General features: G+C 46.1%; 1 protein-coding gene across 4 annotated transcripts in view; it reads left to right on the top strand.

The window, feature by feature from the left end:
* Nucleotides 1-23,268, top strand: part of NRXN3 (neurexin 3) — a 1,750,257-nt gene that overhangs the window by 27,203 nt on the left and 1,699,786 nt on the right. For all 4 annotated transcript variants that reach the window (XM_028496242.1, XM_028496240.1, XM_028496243.1 and 1 more), the window contains exon 2: nt 15,114-15,131. In XM_028496242.1, coding sequence (XP_028352043.1) covers nt 15,114-15,131 — 18 coding nt within the window. The remainder of the gene's footprint in view (nt 1-15,113; nt 15,132-23,268) is intronic.

Here is a 23,268-nt window from a genome sequence, read left to right on the forward strand (position 1 = left end):
GGCTCAGCGGCCATGGCTCACGGGCCCAGCCGCTCCGCGGCATGTGGGATCTTCCCGGACCGGGGCACGAACCCGTGTCCCCTGCATCGGCAGGCGGATTCTCAACCACTGCGCCACCAGGGAAGCCCTCACTGAATTATTTTTAACAAGATCAGTTCTGCTCCACGTGCCTTCTGTGGTGACGATTTGATTCATCGATCGGTTATTGTTTTGTGTGCCTATCTGATTTTGCCCACGTAGCTTCTACCATTGTGACCACTCTTTTGTGGTCATTATTTCTACTATATCCAGTTTTCTCACGTCAGATTTGCTAGTCTAAATTTTGTCAAGAATGTTTGGTTCTTCTTTCAGTTTTTCAGTCAATGACAAATTTTACCATGTGCATTTTTAGCCACTGTCAGTTCCATTTTGTGTTGATTTTTTTCTGACAGGTCTAATTTTTTTCCAGGTCAATTTTTGCAGTTCATAGAACCGTATCTTCTTCCTACAACTAAAATCAGTCTCTTTCCTGACAGTTTTTTTTTTTTTTAAAGCAGTTCCAAAACATACTTGAGGGGTCATAACATCAGGGTCAAAATATCCTGTGTCATTTATAGAGACCAGTGACCTAGATGAATTAAGAAACCTACCCAAAGTCATACGTAAGGCTCGTGGCAGAGTTCTGTTGGGTCATTTTAGAATATAAAGCATCTCTAGTTCAGTAAGGGGCAGAGTAAGATTGTGAAATTGGGATGATCTTGATGGTGTGCCTTCCTTCTTCTAACCTCCACCTCCCGACCCCTCTTCTGAGCTTAACAGAATTCCCAGTGATCCACCTCCCTAAGAAATAGCAGCTGGGGCCACTGTTCGAAGCGTCTTCACTTCTCCCTGCTTCCTAGCTAGGCCCCCCTTAAGCTGTGTGTGATTTACAAACAAGCAGGACCAAAAAGGAAAAATCCTCCCTTGTGGAGAATTAGGTCAGTGGCAGAGTTGGGGAGGGGAGGGATCCAGACCTTCCGTTCTCCCATCTTTCAGTTCACCCCCCTTGCCTGAAGCTACTGGGGCAGAAGCCAGAGGTGCTATTGGGAGCAGACGTCTGGGGGTGGGGGGCTGGGCGATGCGTGCAAACATGAAAGCTGTCTGTTTTCCAGCCACTTGGGGCTGCCCCTTCTCTCAACGTATTTGTCTGGATTACTCGAAGGGGGATATTAGTGTTGTCTAATAACGGCCCTAGATTTATAAGGGATTTGTGTGATTAATGCCCAAGCAAAGTACAGCAGATAGCTTAGAGCTCTGACTGTGTGGTGGGTCTACACTTCCCATTCTGTGTCCTTTCTAATTGGTTTTGGGGGAGGCTTTCCTCTCTCCTCTTTGTTGTCCTGATTGTTGAAGGCTCTAGCGTTTAGGCCCCCACGGGAGGGTAGCTGAAACCATTTTCCACTGCTGCGATGCATGAGTGAGTGTCTGAGAAGACAGTGAAATCTCCAGGCTCACACTCTTGTTCTTCTGTGAAAGCTGCAGATATTTGGCCACTTGCTTCTCTGTCCCAGCTGCCACCACCATACTCTTAGTACTGGATTCTTCTCCCAAAGCCCTCTCAGGGCACTGGCCCCCCAGCTGTGGCACAGTGAGAACAACAGTGAACTGGGATGCAGATGTGACCTGAATTCTGGTTTCAGCTTCAACATTGTCCAGCTGGGTGGACATGTCAGTTCCCCTGTCCTGGGTCTGTTTCTCTCATCTGAGCATCAGAGGATCCTGTACAACCTTGTGCCACTGATCATAATTATAATTAAATAGCTAAATGTCTGTCTGGTTATTTGTGGCCCATCTCCCCACCTAGACTTTAAGTTCCAAGAGTGCAAGGCCTGTGTCTGTTTTGTTCACTAGCCATCACCCCAGTGCCTGGCACAGTCCCTTGGCCATGGATATATGCAACAAGTACACGTCGATGGAATGAACTGGTTAACCAAAAGAGACGGATCTGCTTGACATACCAGCACTCTTCCACTTCTAAAATCCAATGTGTCTACTCTACTCTGTTCTCTCTGAAACAATCAGATTTTAATGTTTTTATTGTTTTTAACTGACCACAGACGTTACAAGATAAAAATGGCAATTAATATTAAATTATAACTCCAAAAAGCATATTATCAATATGTAAAATGTAAATTTCCTTCTAGGGGCTCCCCCTCTGCTTGCTTGATCTCTGCAGTTCCTGGCAGTGGAATGCCTCCTTACCTGGGTTTCTGAGCTCCCTCTAGCAGGGTCTGCAGAATCCTGTTGAGCCTTTTAAAATAGGACTGGTACTAATTAGGCTACATGCATGCATGGTTTTCAGGCTCAAAAAAAAATTATTTTAGGTTCAGAGAAAATACTGCACTAATTTCACATCACAACACACCCTTGCTTTGCAAAGACAAGAAATCAACCTTGTTCATTTCCTGAAAATGAAAGAAAGGGAAGGGTATAAAGGAAAGCAGAAATGCTGACAGGTGCTAGTAGTGAGAAAGCCTCTGTTAGGGCTACTTGCTTTCTTCTGAGGTTCCCCAGGTCATTAGAAACTCCTTTTCTCAGGGCAGGGACCCTTGGGAAAGCACTCAGTTGAACTCTCCAGCTAACTTGAGCCAATATATGACCCCCTCCTTTTCAAGGCCCTGGCAGAAACTGCAAATCAATCATGACCCTCTTTTCATTCTAAGCTCATATGCAGCCTCAGACTCTTTCTTAACACGTTACTCCGGGATGTTACCGATCAAAAAAAATGGAACTAAGCATGGTGCCAGGCAGGTCATTAGGCATTGTATATACAATTGCCTCGTTTGATCTTCTTGACAACTCAAATTGATGTAATGATTCCCATCTCACAGATGAAGTTTAAGTAACTTATCCAAGGTCACATAATAGATAACAAAGTTGGGATTTAAGCTCAATGCTTATGGTCTTTTTGGTGCACTACATGCCTTGCAGGGAGCCCATCCCTCAGGGATGTCAATCTGACCACTGGCCTGTTTTGGTAAAGTGTTCTTACAAGATTTCTCTCCACTTAATTGTTGCTGTTTATTCTCTGGGGACCACTGCAAGGTTTCTCCAGCAAAAGACTTTGAAGCAGTCTCTGTCAACCCCAAATCCCCCATTAATGCGAAGTGTGATACTAGATGGCTGTGTATGGCCGCCCTATCATGGTTATACACTCTTTTGGTTATTAGATTTACTATAACTGCATCCCCAGCAGTTATTTTGAGTCTCTAGCACCTAAGTCCGTGTGTGGCATAAGGTCGATAAATGTTAGCTATTTCAAACTGAACCAGATACAGAGTCTCACTATGGGAACTAAAAGGGTGAGGATAAAGGCTTGTGATAAACTGAAAGGCTTCCCAGCTGTTCTGAGAGCCTCAAAGCCAGCCTTTCTCAAACTGTGTTCTGTGAGATGTTACTAGGTGTTTTACAGAGGAAAAAGTGTCCAATGTTCCAAAAACATTGGGAAAACTGCAGACTATATCCCCTCTTGGACTTCACAATGTACCTTAGTGTAGGTGTGGCTTTCTGAAGTCTTGCCATAGAGATACTTGATTACCTTGCTTTAGCTCACTGTTTTCTAAATGTATTCGACCACACTTTTTTTTTTTTTTTTTTTTGCAAGGAACTCCTATTCACATCTTGCTGGGTGTTGTATTTAATGGAATTCAGTTTTGGGTATGTTGCCCCAATTTATAATTCTTTCTCTGAAATATGGATCTGGAGATCCTGCCCAGCAGAAGATATTGTGGACACTCAACAGTTTCCATCAGTTTTCCACACCAGTTTCTTGAAATTTGCCCCCATGTCACATAGGGTGATAGATTTGGGTGGTTAGACCAGTGAAGGAAGAAATAATAGGGGAAGGATAGGTGGTACTGTGGGAAGGAAAAGGGATTTGGATTCAGAGAAATCTGAGTTCAAATCATCACTACTACTTATGAGTTAAGTGGACTTGGGGATATTAACTTCTCTGAGCCTTGGTTTCCTCGTCTGTTAAGTGGCAATAACAACAGTATCTACATCAGGATTAAATGAGGTCATATACATCCGACACTGCCACAGGTACCTGACACATAGGAGGCCTTCAGCAAATAGCAGGGATTATAATGAACTGTGATCCCTGTATTTCTTGTCTTTTAAAATTTCTGTTGTAATATCATTGTGAATAGGGGCTCTGCTTAATGTTTTTCATACCAGGATCTAGCAATTCCTTACTAGGGGCCAGTAAGGAATTGCCACTCGATTAATATTTCTGGAGTGAATACAGGAATGACATAGCACTTTATTGTTTACAAAATGCTTCCACATTTACGGTCTCATTTCAACCTCACTGCAACCTGGTCATGTAATTGGAGTCATTATTCCTGCTAGTTATGGATGGGAAAGCTGAGGCTTAGAGAGACTGTGTGAGTTGCCCAGGGTCAGAGAGCTGGTAGTGGGCTGGAAAGTCAGGGCTCAAAACCAGGGCTTCTCTAAGCAAAATGTGGTATACAGTAGTCCCCTCTTATCTGCAGTTTTGTTTTCCATGGTTTTAATTGCCCACAATCAACCATGGTCCAAAAAAAAAGGAAAATTCAGGAAATGAACAATTTCACAAGTTTTAAATTGTGTGCATTTCTGAGTAGCATGATGAAATCTTGTGCCATCCTGCTCTGCCCCACTCGGGATCCCCACCCATCAACATCATCTGATCCTGACGTCCAACCATTGACATCACCAGTGCTCCAGGATCATCCAAAGTAGATAATCTTTCTTCTGACCTATCATCAGAGGGCCATTAGTAGCTAAATGCTACATCACAATGCCTACGTCATTCACCTCACTTCATCTCATCATCTCACATCATCACAAGAAGGGTGAGTACAGTACAGTAAGATTTTGGGAGAGAGAGAGACATCACATTCAGATAACTTTATCACAATATAATTGTTCTATTTTATTACTAGTTATTATTGTTAATCTCTTACAGTGTCCATCTGCTGTGAGGACTTTTCTAAAAGCCTTGTCTTGTTAGGTGGGGGCCTACTGCAGGTGCCAGCCTCATGGCCTAAGGCGGGGAGTAGCAGTTAGCTAGAGATGCCTTTTGTTTGCAGGGCTTAAACAGCTGGATAATTTAGAAATTAAACTTTATCATAGGTATATATGTATAGGAAAAAACATAGTATATATAGTGCTCAGTGCTATTTGCTTCAGGTGTCCCCTGGTGGGTCTGGAATATAGTCCCCACATGGATAAGGGGGGAACTACAGTATACAAACAATGGAGTATTACTCAGCCTTTAAAAGGAAAGAAATTCTGACACATGCCACAACATAGATGAAGCTTGAGGACACTGTGCTAGGTGAAATGAGCCGGTGACAAAAGGACAAATACTCTGTGGTTCCACTCATATGAGGTTCCTAGAGTAGTTAAATTCCTAAAGACAGAAAGTGGAAGGGTGGTTGCCAGGGGCTGGGTGTAGGAGATACAGATAGCTGTTGTTTAATAGGTACAAGACTTTCAGTTCTGCAAGATGAAAAGAGTTCTGGAAACGGGTGATGGTTGCACAACATTATGAATGTACTTTATGCCACTGAACCGTGCACTTAAAAATGGTTAAGATGGGGCTTCCCTGGTGGCGCAGTGGTTGAGAGTCCGCCTGCCAATGCAGGGGGCATGGATTCGTGCCCCGGTACGGGAAGATCCCACGTGCCGCGGAGCGGCTGGGCCCGTGAGCCATGGCCGCTGAGCCTGCGCGTCCGGAGCCTGTGCTCCGCAACGGGAGAGGCCACAACGGTGAGAGGCCCGCGTACTGCAAAAAAAAAAAAAAAAAATGGTTAAGATGGTAACTTTTATGTTATGTGTATTTTACCACAATAAAAATTTTAGGAAGACAAAACAAAAACCCCAGCGCTTCTGATTCTAAGTGTGGGGCTGTTTCCCACATTCTACAACAGCGCCCCCTTCAGAGGAGCAGACATAAGCCTCCTCTTCCAAGGCTCTTTGTACTGAATTGCAGAATTTGCAGAACTCACCTCCACTGAAACCCTTGCTTCTTCCAGATCATTCTTCCAATTGGCATAAGCCCTGAGGAGTTAGTCTTTCCAGAGAGCGAGGAATTCTTGGAAAGAGGGCAAAAACTCTGTCTCATGGAAATCGCTCAGGTGAGAAAATGTAATAATTATGATTCGCCAGCATTGATTAGCACTCCCTCAGTGCCAGACACCCTCTCAGTGCTTTTGCATACATTAGCTCCTTATAACCCTAACATCAGTCCCCATGAACTCTTTTCATCTTGCAGAACGTTAGATAAGTAGATTGTCCCCATTTTACAGGTGGGGAAGTTGAGGCTCAGGTTAGTTAACATGCATGAGCTCATTTACGTAGTGTGTGGAAGAGCCAGGATTTTCACTCAGCTCTTCCTGCCTCTTAACCCCTGTGCTCTCTGCAGGAGACAGGGAGATTGAAAATGTCTGCATCTAGGCTGTTTTCCTAATATGAGGATTGACTGATTTCTTTCCCCTCCTGTGATGCACTCCTCTCTATCCTACCAGATGATGGGGCATCCTCTCATGTGGGTCAGTTTCTCCTTTGATTTCCTGGTGTTCTCTGAGATGCAGGTGTGTACTTTTCTCCCTGTGGGTCATGCTCGTTTGGGGAGGCCAACACCCATTTCTTTACCTAAGAAGTTGGCACTTGGAGCCTGTCTCCAGCAGTGTCCATCTGCTGTGAGGACTTTTCTAAAACCCTTGTCTTGTTAGGTGGGGGCCTACTGCAGGTGCCAGCCTCATGGCCTAAGGTGGGGAGTAGCAGTTAGCTAGAGATGCCTTTTGTTTGCAAGCCTTAAGCAGCTGGATAGACGGCTCAACTGGGTACTTTCCTTTTACAAGGGAGGTATCAACAAGCCAGAAGAAACATTAATAATAACAGTTTCAGTACGTGTTTATTGAATATTTACCGTGTGCCTGGCGTTGTACCAAGCACTTTGTATGAATCATCTCATTTGGTCCTCATAGCAGTCATTTCAATTAGGTACAGTCAGTTCTGCTATAATGCTTGTTTTGAAAATGCAAATTTGTTCCAATGCTATTGATATATTAGGGAACAATTTGAGCATAATAATTTTGCTTTTGATTATGCATGATTTTGCCCATGAGAAGCTCTAGGTGAAGGCAGAAAACTGCAGCCAGATGAACCAAACTGTGTAGGAATGCACAAGACACACACACCTAAACACGTGCCAGCTGCTTCAGTTACCAGGCATGTTATGAGCCACACCCATCAACATCTGGTGTTATAACTTCCTGTCCAATTTCAGATGACCCTTCTTTCATTACTTCAAAGCAACTTGCAAGTTTCCCACTTCCACAAGCAACTTCAGGTCTTTTTCAAGTGCTATACTCACTGTATTATTTATGCATTCCTTAACCATTAACACGTGTAAAACGGGTTCCTATCTTTCATTATGTGTCACTGATGAAGTTTTGGGGTACGGTGCTCCAATCCTATTTTCCTGTGAGCCCTGTGGTTTCTACTATGTGATTTTGCATAGCACATTGACTTTTAGGGATGCATGGGTGCTTCTAGCTGAATTGACTCCACTGCCATTATTCCCATGAGGCTGAAGAGGAAGGTAAAGTAAGAAACTGAACAAAAATACTTTTAATAACAAATAGCAAAGACAGGATTTAAAGCCCAGATTGCTTTACCCCGCCGTCTGTGCTCAGAACCTCTAAAGAATTAAAAAAAAAAAAAATCATGAAGAACAAAGCCCACTGTCTGCCCCGATCTCCGACTGTATCTGTAACAAGTAGGTTCCCTCTTCTCCCACCCGTCAGTCAAGCTCAGGCTCCTCAAGCCACAGCCACTACAAGTGTGTTGTAGCCCCTGAAGTGTTCGGGCGCAGCAGTGACCTGGCCCACAGGAGTGCCGTCCTTGTTCCTTCCTGTTTTTCATCCTGCTCCTCTCCCTGCCGCTGCCTTCCCAGGCAGGCTGGCACCTGACACAACAGCTACCCCTCGGCTCCATCTTGCAATCTGGAGTTATTAGCATCAAAGAACAAAAGCAAACAGCACCAGGGCTTGGGAGGGCTCAGTCTTCTACAAAGGCGGATAAATGGGCTCTGTGTCGGGGATGAAGCTAACACCACCTGGCCTTTTGTGGAAAAACAACTCTTCCTGTGTTTGAAGAGCTCAGATACTGAGAGCCAGAAAAAGCCCCAGAATGCAGGAAACCCAGCCTCTTTGCTGCTGGAAGTTTGCTTTAGCTCTCAACTAAAAAAAAAAAAAAAAATACTGTTTCTGTATATTTGTTCCTGAAGTAGAGGGAAGAATCTTATGCTCATTTTCTTCAGGGGCAAGAAAGGATAGACTGTTGGGGAGATGCAGGCTTTGCCTTTTTAATTTTTTTTCTCCTAACGTTAAGTCAGGTGTAATCCTGAGTTGAAAACCTGCCCGATGTTTGTGGGCCTGGGATAAGAATACACATGGAGGCTAGGGGTCAGCCTCCCTTCTCTCCAGTTCCAGCACCACAAATATCCTTGTGCACATTTTTGTGGATGCCCCAGCTTGTAGAAGTCCGCAGCTCCTGCAGATAGCTTCCCCTTGGCCATTTCTTTTTTTTTTTTGTGGTATGCGGGCCTCCCTCTGTTGTGGCCTCTCCCGTCGCGGAGCACAGGCTCCGGACCCTCTGTTGTGGCCTCTCCCGTTGCGGAGCACAGGCTCCGGACGCGCAGGCTCAGCGGCCATGGCTCACGGGCCCAGCCGCTCCGCGGCATGTGGGATCCTCCCAGACCGGGGCGCGAACCCGGTTCCCCTGCATCGGCAGGCGGACGCGCAACCACTGCGCCACCAGGGAAGCCCCCCTTGGCCATTTCTTGACACAAGAGTACACACATCAGTGGGTTGGTCTGCTTTTGGGAGAAGGGACACAGGGAAGAGGCCCACATGGATTTGGGGCAGTTTGGGCAAGGAATTCAGAGTACCTGAGTACCTGAGTGTCCTTGGGGTTAGTGGCAGGTGTTGCTGGTGCTGGATGGGAAAATCCAGCTGGCCCAGTGGACTGCTCAGTTCATGTGGTGGGATGTGGCTTCAGAAGGGCCAGAGCAGGCTCCTCTAAAGTGTACAGCCCAGGCAGGAACTCCAGTTGTCCAGACTTATGGTCACACTGCATTTGACCGCCTCCTTCTGCCTGGGCTATGCCTTTTTCTCACTCCTATGAGATGCCCAATATTCTTATACCTAATTTATAGCTTGATGGGTCAGATGGTACCTATCCTGGTTTACTCTTTTATTCAGAAATATAGGTTGACCCTTATCTGATGTGCTACTCTGAGTATAAGAGGTATTAGTAATGACAGAACCTCTTCACTGGGTCTTCATTTCGTTATCTGTAAAATGGGATGAATAATGTTCCTACCTGTTAGGGTTGTGGTGAGAATTAAATGAGAAGATGTATATTAAGCACTTAGGACAGTGCCCAGCACACAGAGAATCCTCAATAAATGTGAGCTTTGCTATGATTAGTATTGCTTTGTGCCAGGGACGTAGAGGCATTACCCCATTTTATCCCCAAATTCATCCTCTGGTATGTGATGATGGACACAGTTAATTGGCTCTGGAACAGACATGTGACCTAAGCCAAACCAATGAGAGCCTTCCCAGGGAATTTACTGGAATTACCAGGAAATAGGCTGCTCTCTTTTCTCTAGAGCTGCCAGATTCCATCTTTGTTACCATATGGAGACAACTCACCTGATAATGAGGCCAACGCTGAAGAAAACAGGGTTCTTAATAGAGTAAGGGCATTAAGACAGACCCAGAGTCCAATCCCAGCTCTGCCTTTCTGTCCATAGGCACATACCTTAACTTCTCTGAACCTCAATTTTCTCATGTGTAAATGGAGACACCAATAACATCTATCTCAGTGAGTTGTATCAATTGAGATGATCTAGTCACTATTCATTGCATATTGCTGAGCACATCTTGTAGGCCAGATCCTCCTTAAACACTGGGGATACAAGCAGTGAATGAAACAGGCAATACTGCTCTCATGAAGCTTATATTCCAAGGGGGATTTAAACAATAAAAACAGACCCGTCCTATAATGTCAGATAGTGATTAGTGCCATAAAGAAAGGAAAAGCCGGGTAAATGGTAGAGGAGGGTCCCTATTTTAGAGAAGGTGGTTAGAGAAAAATCTTTCTAAGAAGAAACATGTGAATGGATACCTGAAGAAAGTGAGGACCAGTCTTACCTATGTCTGACAAAGACTGTTCAGGCAGGCAGGGGAATAGCAAATGCACAGGCTCTAGGCAGGACCTGCTCAATTCCTGTTAGTTCCTTCTGCTGTCTGACAGGAGGGCTGAGGACTGGCCCATATAAACTGGCACCTTCCCTCTCCTGTCTTCCAAGCTCTGGCACTCACACTGACCTCGGTGGATGGCAGGTGCTTGAGAAATTGTTGGGGGTGGGATCCTGATGAAAAGGAGTTCTGATCCAGGCTGGGGCCACCTCTGTTAGGAGTGCCATGCTCAAACCAGGGATGGGAAAGGCACAAGAGAGGAAGGATTTGAAAGCCACTGCCACCCTTCATCCACTCTCTTTGGCATCACAACCAGGGAAGAAGTAAATTAGGGCAGTCCCAACTCTAGTCAGTGCCCCACGGACGCTCACTGCGTATTCAACAATAATTTCAGCCACAAGTGTGTATGCTCAGCATGGTTAATCTAAAGTTCAAGGGAAACAATTTCCTGCAATTTGGGGAGATGCAGTTCTTCTAACCAGGTGGGGGAAAGAAAGGACCCTCCATCTGCTGCTGTTGCAGAATATAGCTCAATTCGGGGAGCCCTCCCACCTCACCTCTCATTTGGGCTAGATCATTTCAAGAGGCAGAAGTCCAAGATTCCCCCACTTGCTACTTTTATACCTCCAAACACCCACCCCACGTCCCTGGAGGAGCTTTGGGGAGCATGGGGCAGGCTGCACAGCCAGGCTCCTGGAGACGAGGCCCAGCCAAACCTTCTGGGACCCCACCTGGTGAACTCTGCCTTGGGTCTGACCTATTTTCTAGGAGAGAAAATAGAATATAGATTTAAATGCAGTGGTGCTCTGGAAAACTACAGGCCTAGCAGCGTGAGAAAATAAAACAGCAGGAGGGAGCTGAGGAAGTGTTGGCACGGGAGAGGATGCCAGCTCCCCTGGATCAATCTCATCTGGTTGGCAGCTGCCTTTTCTTTGGCAATTTGCGCCCACTTTTTATCTATCAAAAAATTGATACACACACACACATACACACACATATATATATATATGTCTCCTCTGATCCATCCTAGGGCCCAGTGTTGCTCCCTCCTACACAGACTCCAGGCTGTGTACCAGCAGCAATGACAGAAGTGCTCTGGGGAGGACCACCTTGGAAGTGGGGAGGCAGCAAGGCATGGAGTTAGAAACCCCCAGCTGCATCCTAAGTCAAACTTCCTTGCCGTGTAACTACAAGAAAGGTTGCTTTTCTAAAAAACACCCTTGCCCTCCCATATATGAAGGTAATAAAATTACCAGCTAACATTAACTGAGGGCTTTCTAGGTGCTAGGCACTGTTCTGAGCTCCTCCTAACAACCCTAGGAGGTAGGAACTATTAACACACCCATTTTACAGATAAGGAAACTGAAGCACAGAAAACTTAGGTAACTGGCACAAAGTCCATGCAGCCTGAAGAGCCAGAGCCTGAATGCCAGTGATCCAGCTGTGGACCCCCCTTTCTCTGCGTTAATCCCTATGACCTGGCCCGCAGGACATGTGTACCCTTGGAGCCAGGGTGAGGGTGGGGGTCATCTTTACCAAACCACAGGGATTAAGGGTGGGAAAGGAGATTCCCCAGGAGACAACTGGGACTTGATACAACAAGAAGGGAGAAACGATGCTGGACACACAATATACCAGATGGCTACTGTTGAGCTTCTGATCGCCCCCTATTCCGCTCTCCAGCCTTTGCCACACACCAGCCTTTGCCATTTCATTCTGTTGGTCAGAAATGAGTGCAGAGATTCAGGTCACTCACTGCTTCTTGGAACAGGTGCCAGGTGATACTGTGTCTCTTTTCCTCAGGTTGGACATGAACGCTCAGAACTGCCTCTGGCTTGGTGCCACAGTCAGGAACTGAGCTTGGACACTGACCCCTCAGCTAAAGAGGGTTTTTCGTGGTGGCCTGTTGCCCCTCTTTGGCAAGAAGAGATGCTGTATTTTTTATATGCAGGACTAGAACTGGGCTGTATTAAGGCTTCAGGAGGGAAAACAAAAGAAATAAGAATGGAATTTGTTTTGCCTCTACTTCTGCTCACCTAGAACTTCTGAACCCCCTTTGCCCCAGTTCTCGCTGAGGAGTGGGAGGGAGCAAAGAGGCCCAGAAGGAGGGGAGGGCTGGAGCAACGTCTTCGTTCACAAGCACAAAAGTTGAACCCAAATCACCAAACGAAATACAACTTAATTCCTGTTGTCAGGCTTCCCTGGTGGTGCAGTGGTTAGGAATCCACCTGCCAATGCAGGGGACACGGGTTCGAGCCCTGGTCCGGGAAGATCCCACATGCCGCGGAGCAGCTAAGCCCGTGCGCCACAACTACTGAGCCTGCGCTCTAGAGCCTGTGCTCCGCAGCAAGAGAAGCCACCGCAATGAAGAGTAGCCCCCGGCTCGCCGAGACTAGAGAAACGAAATACAACTTAATTCCTGTTGTCAGGCTTCCCTGGTGGTGCAGTGGTTAGGAATCCACCTGCCAATGCAGGGGACACGGGTTCGAGCCCTGGTCCGGGAAGATCCCACATGCCGCGGAGCAGCTAAGCCCGTGCGCCACAACTACTGAGCCTGCGCTCTAGAGCCTGTGCTCTGCAGCAAGAGAAGCCACCGCAATGAAGAGTAGCCCCCGGCTCGCCGAGACTAGAGGAAGCCTGCGTGCAGCAACGAAGACCCAAACGCAGCCAAAAATAAATAAATTAAAAAAAAATGTCCTGTGGTCTCTTGGTGTTTTCAGGGAGCCATCTGGTCAACATATTTGGGTAATTCTGTCCGAGGTAATTCAAAATGATAACAATCAGCACAGCTAACGTTTATGCAGTGTTTGCCTTGTACTGAGTTAAGTGATTTACAAGTATTTAATCTCATTTAATTATCATAACACTATCACGAGGGAAGCTGTGTTATCTTCCCATCTTATAGCTGAAGGAAACAATCGGTTCACCGATTGACTCAAGGTCGTCAAGTAGGTCAGGATTTGAACCTGGACTATCTGTCTCCATAATTTAGGATTGTAACTACAGTGCCCAAATGGGCAACTTAGTGTCAGAAGAACGTTGGGGTTCCAAGGTGTCCTATCTCCCTTGGGTCTCGGTGCCCACGAAGAGTGCTTTGCTATGAACAGCAGTGTTGACACTTTCACCACTGAACTCCACCATGTGTAAATAGTTTGATACCCTGCTTAATGAAGGGGTATTTTAACGACCACTATTCTAGGCAGTCCATCAGTCACGGTTAATGGCTCTGCTTTGTTATTTACGCAGCATGTTTTGCCTTTCCACCTCTTCTATTTTGCCTCTTTTCTTCCTCCCTCCTGCTGCTCCACCCCTAAATCTAACAACTCACCAGAAAACCTGGAAGTGGGTGTGGCTGAGGAATGATTCAGAGCTCTCTGTTAAGTCTCCTTGAGCAAATACAGCTTCCAGGGATTGCCCGGCTGTTGCCGCAGTTTAGCTCAGCACCTGGATTCTGTTGGGGCAAGAGCCCTAAGGAACTCGCTGGAGCTCTGCAAATCTGATTGCTGTAGATTAGAAGCACAGAGGGTAACTGGGAGGCTCTCGCCGCTGCCTCATGGCCTCAGGTGCTCACTTGAGCTTGCAAACTGAATTCCGGTCCCGTATGCCCTGGAGGGGCCTGGGTTTCAGTTGGATGAACATTGAATTGGGTGGAATTCAAGAGATCCAGGGTCTTTTCTCGGATCCCTTCCCTGAACTAGCTGTGTGACCTTGGACAAGTCTCTCAACCTTTTATCATCCTCCATCTTAGCAAAAAAAGAATTGAACTGGATAATGTCTACGGATGTCCCAGACCCACCATTCAGTGATTCTGAGGGAGTCACCCAGGATGGCCTGGATGGCCAGTGGTTTCGTGAAGTAACCCCATTCCTTCTCCTAAGCTGTAGTATATCCTACCAGGTCAGGTCTAGGGATTTTAACAATGCTTTGGGCTACTCTTGGTTGGGCTTCCCCAGCATAATTCTATTTTACATTTGAGGGGAGGAGGAGGAGATTGTATTCACGGAGATGATGGGAGTGAACCGTTCTTCACTTTTTGAAAGTTCATTGATTTAATTCAAATGTCAACCTTCCCAGGGCTGGATGTTTATTTGTAGTTGTCAGAAGAGATTTCAAATGGCAATCTCTATCATTAATGATGGTGTGAAATGCAAGGAGAAAAATTAGGAGAGGCAGAATTTCAATTTGTGTGGCAAATGATCTACTCACACACAATCTCATGCACACGCACTGCTGTCTGTGATGAAGAATGGTCACTAGGAATGCTGGGGAGGGAGGGAATTATAAATGGTTTGTGATCTTGTGTCCTCCAGTCTTATGAAGTGAATAACGCTGCAATTTGCTCTTAATTCTTATGCCTTTTCCTTTGTTCCTCAAGGGAATGGTTTATTATTATTTTTTCTCTCTGTGGGGAAACCTTGCTTGACTTCATGTCCAGTGTTCTGTAACTGGAGGGGAGGAGGATTTGCTTGGTGTGTGGGATTGCAGAAATCAACCAGAATATTTTAACCAATATTCTTGCAGGATTCCAGTCTGCTTAGCTCTTTGGAGCCCTATCTGATTCCAGGATGATGTCTTTCCGGACAGATGTGAAGCTCACCTCTCTTGCTACATGCACAGTGAAAAGGGAGCTTGGCCCCTCGGCTTGCATGGGTGGTTTTTGGGTGACGGTAGAACTAAGTGCTCAGAGTCTGAGCATATTTGGAGTCTTGCATGAACTTGGTAACCATGCAAGGACACAGTGTATTGTGTGTGTGTGTGCTGCTAACACTCTTCTTCCCTTTTCTCCCTCTTTCTCTTCTCTCCCTTTCCCTCCCTTTGAAAATGCTGCCACAGATGTCAGTCAAGGTCCAGGTGAGTCTTTGTGTTTGCACAGCTGCTGTGGAAATTTCCCCTCTGCCAGATTGTGCATGGTTTGACTCTGAGGGAGACCTTTTCCTAGGGACTCTAAACAGAACAAAAATCTAAGTACATTGCATTTTCATTGATTTAAGTTTATAAGAAATGCCTTGAATTGATGGATTTGTATTGGCTTTGAAGAACCATATTAAAACCAAAGGAATGTGGTTCCCATGCTTATACAATTACTTTCTTCTGATTAATATTTCTGGGTGAATAAATATAATGAATATTTCTTTATAAATTAATAAAGAAGTGGAAATTGTGCAAATTTTGAAAATATTTTTAAAAGATTGTCTTAGGATATGTATTCTCCAATTTAATAAGCATTTTTGCCTTGTCTTCATAAATCTACTTATCTTCTATAGCTTCATGTGGTTGAAAGTTGAAGATATGATATACTTAGCATGGAAAATATGATGTGGGTAAAAGAAGGTTTCTTTCTTTATATTCTAAGAAATGACTTTACTTTTCCACAGTGGAATTAGCCATATTTTTTTCTAATGCTTATAATAACTAATACATGTTCACTGTTGAAAGAAAGAAAGAAAGAAAGAAAAGAAAAAGAAAGAGGAATGGTTTTTGTCAATAGACAAATAGATACTCATCCAGAGTCCTAACTGTAAGCAATGTGTGTGTATAGACACATATATGTGTACACACATACACATAGATGCATATGAGAGGAACAACCATTTATAGATAAGAAGTGTCGGGTGATACAGAATGGTTGGAAACCATTATAAACTGTCTAGAACTTTGGGTTAAGAGTAACCCTACCAAATAAGAAGGGGATATCATCTTTCTTAGGTATTTTCACATATACTTTCTTATTTAGTCTTTTTAACATTTAATTCTTATAACATCAATACAGGATAGGTATTGTTATATACATTTTGTTTATTTATTTAAACTTTTTATTTTATATTGGAGTATAGCCAATTGACAATGTTGTGATAGTTTCAGGTGCACAGCAAAGGGGCTCAGCCATAAATATACATGTATCCATTCTCCCCCAAACTCCCGTCCCATCCAGGCTGCCACACAGCATTGAGCAGAGTTCCCTGTGCTATACAGTAGGTCCTTGTTGGTTATCCATTTAAAATATAGCAGTGTGTACATGTCGATGTTATATACATTTTAATGTGAAGGAAATTTAGGGCCTGACAGATTAAGCAGTTTGTGCAAGGTCATAGGGCTTGTCAGCGCATTGGAATTTGGACTTGGGGCTTTCAGACTCCAAAGCCCGTGCATACTGCATTGGAACATGCTGGGTCCCATCCCAGAATTTCTTCACTTGAAGATCTCGTATTTCCTAATGGGACTATTGTTTATTTTTGTGCAGAGGTAATGTGACTTTTTCTTTATTAGTAGCACCCTTTTTAAATGAATTTATCCTTTATTGCTTTTGAATATGTAAAGAATCAGCCAGACTTAAGTAGGGTTTCTGATCATTGAACTATATGGAATATTACACAACACAAAAGGATAATACTGTTATCCCTACCAAATACACAGGGTTTCCCTGCCTCTGTTTCTTCTGCCTACCCCGCACCTTTGAAAATAACTGGTGTTTGAACCAAAGCACAGGACAGCGTTTTCTAGGAAGATATCATTAAATTTATTCTATTTCATAATATTTTAGTTCAGTCACTCAGCAAATATTTATTTATCGAGAACCTACAATGTACCAGGCACTGTTCTAGGTACTAGGGATAAAACAGTGAACAAAACAGAAGACCGTCCCTGTCCTCATGGACCTTTCATTATAGATAGGGGAAGATAAGGAACTAAAAAAATATATGTATCTTTATATATATATCTAGATATAGATAAATATACACACATATATACAAACATATGTACATCTTATATATGTATGTATATAATAACATGTCTGTTGTATCAGGTGGTGGGTAATAATTGCTGTGGAGAAAAATGAAGCAGGTAAAAATGAAGTTGCTAATTAAAAGAGGGTGGTCCAGGAAGGTCTCTCTGCTAAGCTGATGTTTTCTAGGATACTTCAAGTGAGGGAGTAAGCCCAACATCAAAAATTTTGTTTGTAAAAGTGCCACCTGGCTTAACCTCTTCTCTTCCTGGTTCACGGCAGAGATGACCCAGGGTCTCCACTTAGACTTGTGCGTATTGTGTCCTGCATAGCGGCTGCCAGCTCAGGGAATGCATGGAGGCCAAAATCCAATCTGTGTTTTGCCACGCCTGCACCCAGGGGCAGGCCTCTAACCTGGGGGCACCTTTTCCTAATTCTCACAAAGTTGCCCTACTGGTCCTGGTGGGGTGAAACGCTAAGGACCCATAGGCTCCCCTCCATCTCTTCAAAGGGATGGAGGTCAGTGGGTGACCCTACCTTAGAAATAGCAACTATCACTAGCACAGCACTGCACTATCTCAGTTTCATGGCCATTATCTCATTTTGTTCTCTTAATAATCCTCTGAGGTACATTGCCTGAGCCCCATTTTTCTGTTGAGGAAGTTGAAGTCAGGAGGTTAAGTGCTGTGCTGAGGTCACCCAGCAGCTGAGTAGCAGGACCAAGTGGGATTCCAGCCTGATTCTGAACTTTGCACTCTCCATTCTGCCCTTGAGGTGTCAAGAGCTGATTGCCAATCTTGTCACCTCGTTGACCCTTGCTTTTTTTGTGGGTTCTGAGCCTGAAGCAAATCACAGGTCCAGAAACTTCCCTTGTGGCCCCGGCTGTAGCAGGAGGCAGCCTGAGCTGCCCGGCCTTGGCTGAGGTCAGCGGGCGGCCTCCCGTTCTCCGAGCCCCTGGCCAAGCAATCTGGAGCCAGCGGTGCTGTGGCTCCGAAACAGGAGGCCTTTAGTGGTTCTTTGATGTTTTTTTTTTCCTTCTGCTCAGGAAGACAGATTGGGGATTTTGTGAGCTAATGTAACTATTTACCCAGGGGCCGCTGGAATACTATAAAGTGACGATTGATTAATTGATTAATTTTACATGTTGAGGAGGTTGCTTAGAAGTAACCCTACTATAAAATGCAGTTGGAGATGGCGCCTGGCAGGCAACACCTTTCCCAAGGTCCAGGAGATGAGCTGGGGACTCAGAAAGAGTGTCCTGGTAGGAGAAAACGGGCAAGCGGTATTTCGATGGACTTCTGTGTGGGAAAATCCACAGCCCGTCCTCCTAGTCCTTGGGAAGGAAGTTCACGATAATAAAGTGGCAAGAGGCATTTGTGGTGTGCTGACCTGAAGGAGGTGAGAGGCCCTCCGCTCGGATGCCTCCCACGCGTTCTCTTATTGAACCCTTCACATCAGCCCCTCCAGGGAAGTGTTGTCGTCCTCACCCCAAAAGAGAGGTTCAGTAAGTAACTGCTCATGGTTGCCAGCTGCTAGCCCAAACCAGGATCGCAGATGGGTGTGCCTCCAAAGCCTGTGCCTTTTTCTTCAAAACCCTGGCATTTCCAAGGCAGAGCTGTGGGCCAGGGGTACATCTTATCTGTGTCTGCATTCCCAGCTCTGCACAGTGCATGGCACCATAGTAGGACCTCAGAAGTACTTCTGGAGCTGAAAGTGTGGCCACAAGCACCAGGGGCAGTGTGGGTCTGTAGGGTCCCGAGACATGTTGGAGCTCAAAGGGTATCCTGCCTAAGGATTGTAACCCTCTTACTTTGCAGAGGAGGAAATGGAGGCCCAGGGAGGGGAGGGGCATCTCCAAGGCCACGTAACCCATTTGTGGCCCTGAAGGGATTCCTTATCCCATGCTCCTGGCCATTAGGATCTGTCCCTGGGCTGCCTGTGGGGCAGGAGTGGGCAGTCCCAGCCCTGCCAAACTGTTTGCCCTCAGTCCTCTCCCCACCCCCGATGTGTTCTAGAACTCTCTGCCAAAGGGAGAGGAAGTGCTTTGGAGGTGAGGAAGAGGATGGGGTAGAGGAGGATCTCAGAGGCAGGGAACAGGGCTGGGGCCTGTGCTTGTGAGACCCCTCTCAACCCCTCCCCCCAGAGACTCTCCCCCGCCTCCAGCCGTGGGCTGGGGTGCTGTTTACGGTGCTCCAATAACAGCTTCTCTCCTCGGAAGGGATAATTTCTCAGGCTCTGCCTGCTGATTAGAGCTGGAATTTAAATGAAAAGCTGTGACCTTGTGGAAGTGCCCTAGTTATTCAGAGGCCTGATGAGGAAGTAGGCCTCTTGCTTCGGTTCACCAGAACCCTGGCAGGCGCGGGAGGAGGGGCTCCTGTCTGCCGGGGCCCAGAGGGGGCCTTGGTCCGCTGTTGCTGGAAGCAGCTGACAGCCTTTGCTCAAGCCTCCATCTGCCTGCTCTTGATCTCTGGCCCTTGTTGTCTTCCTCCTCCAGTGTAAGTCATCTCAGTGCTCTCCTTGGAGAGGGGACCTGCTGATTTGTCCTGAGCCCTGCTGTGTCTCCAGGGAGTCCCTCGCCCAGCCTGAGGGACACCGTTCTTCACCCGAAGCCAGGAGGCAGCGCCTGACACACTGCCTTGTGTTTATGGACACGGAGGGTTTGCTCTCGGAGCTTGCTGCTCGGAGAGGGGATCTGACCCACAGAACCAGCAGCATCAGCCTCTCCCAGGAGCCCGTTAGAAAGGCAGGATCTCAGGCATCACCCCAGACCTGTGGAGTCAGAACCTGCAAAGACCAAGAGCCCCAGGGGTCTGCCCATTGAAGCTGAAGACACACTGACCTAAAATTCTCCATCTCTTTGGGGCCCACAGGGCCGTGTTTACTGAGGAAGGTGCATTCCACCTTGCTAAAGCCCTGTTCCTCATCTCTTCTGCTGGGCACAGAGTGAAATATCCACTTGCTGGGTTGATAGGAGCTAAGAGGAAGAATGAAATTAAGGAAAGGGAAGGGAATGAACGCTTAGCAACCACTTGGTCTGTGCAGGTCTCTGTTCCGGCACTTCCTATATATGTGAGGCAAGGTAGCTGCCAGCTTTCACACGGCCTTCAAGCTAAGGTTGATTTTTCACTTTTTAAATAGTTGAAAGCAATCAAAAGAAGAATAATTAGTGATGCAAAAATTTTATGAAATTCAGATTTCAGTGTTCACAAAGTTTTACTGGAACGCAGGCACGCTTGCTCATTTCTGTATCATTTATGGCTGCTTTGCAAAGGCAGCTTGGAGCAGCTGCAACACAGACACTATGGCCTGCAAAGCCTAAAAGATTTACCATCTGGCCCTTTACAGAAAAAGTTTGCCACCTCTGGGTTAGGGCACAGGCTTGGAGCCAGATGCCTGGGTTGACATCCTGCCTCTGTCCCAGCACAGTACGGCCTGTTCAGCTTACTTTTCCTTTGTGGGCCCTACTTACCTCATCTGTAAAATGGGGACAGTAAGTACCTACCTCATGGTGATATTGTGAAGATTAAATGAGCTCATGCATGTCAAGTCTTTAGAACAGTGCCTGGCACATAGTAAGCAATGTATAAATTAGCTATTATTCTAAGTTATCTTGCTTGATCCTTTCCACACGTGTTTCTGTGTTACAGATGAAGATACTTAGGCTCAGAGAGGTCTAAAAACAAAAGAAAACATTCTTTTCCTGTGTCTTGTTCCCCCTAACTGTTCAGAGGATGCTCCCCCACTGCTGAGCTGTAGACACCTCTAAACACACCTGCTGTTTTCTCCTTGTCACACGCTCTCTCCCATCCTTCCTGATCTTTATGCATTCAGTAAAGAGGTCCCTCAGACTTAGATCCTGGCCACCATTGCTCTCAAGTGAGGCCAAGAAATCCCAGTAAGAGGGCGGAAAGGGGACTGATATTTATAAAGGGTCCACCATGTGCCAGGTCCCTACCACTTCACAGATGAAGAAACTTGGTCTCCAAAACATCGCATCCTTTGCCCAAGGCCAGAAGCAAGTATGGTAGGTATCAAGATTTAAATGCACCCCCGGGTCTCTGCTTTGTCATTCTGCCTTCCTTTGGCTCTGTTGCTTTCCCCAGGAGCTGTGTGGCCTTGGGTAAGTCATTAACCTTTCTGGGTATCAGGCTTCTTTAAATCAGATGACCTCTCAGGCTTCTTCCATTCTGAGGATCTATGATTAGGCCATCTAACTGAGCTCTCCTGGGGAGGAGGATTCAGGAAAATGCCTTCTCCTCCATTACCAGAGACTGACAGCTCCTAACTCCAGTGCTACCCGTTATATTTTTGTCTTTTCTTTCCTCTTCTTTTGGACAATAGTCCCACTGGCTTTTCTCTCTTATTTATTAGGAAAAACATCTGCCATTTATTGAGCTTGTATTTTGAGCCAGGCACTGAAATACTATGTTTTTCCGTGCCTCAGTTAATTCTTTTGCCATGCCCAGGAGGTGGATTCTGTAATTAAACCCACTTCACCATGAACAAACTGACACTCAGGGATGTTAACTCATCAGTCCCACCCAGTAAAAAGTGGTGGAGCAGGATGCAAGCCCTGGTATGTCTGGCCCTGGAGATGTCTCATATGGAGTTGCACCTAGAGTGTTCACCCCACAAAGGTACACTCCTGTACTGTATGGTCTCAGCCTAGAACAGTGCCAGTACGTCATAGGCACAGAGTAAACCCTTGCTCAATGAATGAATAGCGCTCAAGACTCAGTTTTTAGTTTTACCCCACACCCCTTTAAAAGACAGGCTGCTTTTTTTGTTGGGGTTCACCCTGAGACAGAAGGTAATTGAACCAGTGTTTATTCAGTGCCCATCTTGGGCTCAGCTCAGTGGGGAATGCAGGCTGTAGGGAAATCCACCACTGCTGCGCATAATTGGATTGGAAAGGGGCCCTTGGCTGGGCTAACAGTGCTCAGCTCCCAGCCAATTGCCCGGCTGGGGCCTGGGAAGAGCCCCTTGGCTCCTGTAGCTGTTTCTGATGAGTAGGTGTGAGTAAGGAGCTGCTTCCCAGCGTGCCTCCAGCTTCGGCTAACTCAAAGAAGCAGATCACAAGGCGTTGGTGCCTTTTTCTAGAGCCTTTGAAAATCGCCTCCTTTACTGTCTTGGCAAGGCAGACTCACGGGGTGCTGGTTGTGGTTCCAGTTTGTTTCTCAGTTCTGGAGGGCAAGGTCAGGGTTAGAGCTGGAAAAACCATTAAAGTGATCCTGTTGTCCCAATGGGATAGTACTGCCCCTACCCCTGACCCTGCCACATGTGTCGGATGGGTATTTGTTGCTCCAATAATGAGGGGGCATTGGTGGCATTTAGGAGGAAGGGACAACGAATGCTAAATGTGCTGCAGCGTATGGGAAAGTTTCATTCACAGATTGCGCTGTTCAAGATGCCGTTGGTGAGACCAAAGAGAAACTATTCTAGATTAATTCCTTCTTTGTACAGGAGAGAAAACAGGCCTGTAATTCAGCTGAGTCACACAGCCTATTTATGGCAGCATTGGAGACCCTCCCATGCCGAAGACCTGCCTAGGAAGGTCTGGAAAGCTCCTGGGCTAAGCTAGTCAGTTTGCGGGGCTAGGCCTCAGGAGGAGTGGGGCGATGGAATACAGCTGATTGTTGAGGACCGTGGGTGCCCTTATGGGGCCGCTTAGCTGACTGTGACCATGGAGGGAGGCATCTGAGGACGCCTGGGTAGGCGGTCTGCCAGTGCTGCTAGCTTACTGGAGAAGTGACGCTGGCAAGAGATGGGAGTGGGGGGTGGAGGAGAGAGGGCCTAGATATGCCAGTCTCCCGAATAACAACAGCAGTGACTACAAGCTTTTGAGCCCTTCCCACGTGCCATGAACTCTGCTTAGTGCTGTCCGTATGTGGTTGCATGTGATTGTCACAGTGATCCTGAGAAGATATCTTACAAGTGAGATGCAGTTGTTTTACAGGAAAAAGGCACAGAATAGTTAACATGCTCAGAATCCCAGTTGGCAAGAGGTAGAGGTGGGATTTGAATCCAGGTTTTGGATTATTTAGAGCAGTGGTTTGCAAATTCTGGTGAGCATGAAAATCACCTGGAGAGTTAATGAATGCGATCCAGGCTCATTGAAGTAAGACATTTCCCCCAGGTGCTCTGATACGACCAAAGTTTGAAAACCAGTGTTTTAAAGGAAAGTGAAGGGACTTTAAAACTTCAGCATTGGGGCTTCCCTGGTGGCGCAGTGGTTGAGAGTCCGCCTGCCGATGCAGGGGACAC

The sequence above is a fragment of the Physeter macrocephalus genome, chromosome 11 (assembly GCF_002837175.3).
Source record: "Physeter macrocephalus isolate SW-GA chromosome 11, ASM283717v5, whole genome shotgun sequence".
In the NCBI taxonomy this organism is placed as follows: Eukaryota; Metazoa; Chordata; class Mammalia; order Artiodactyla; family Physeteridae; genus Physeter; species Physeter macrocephalus.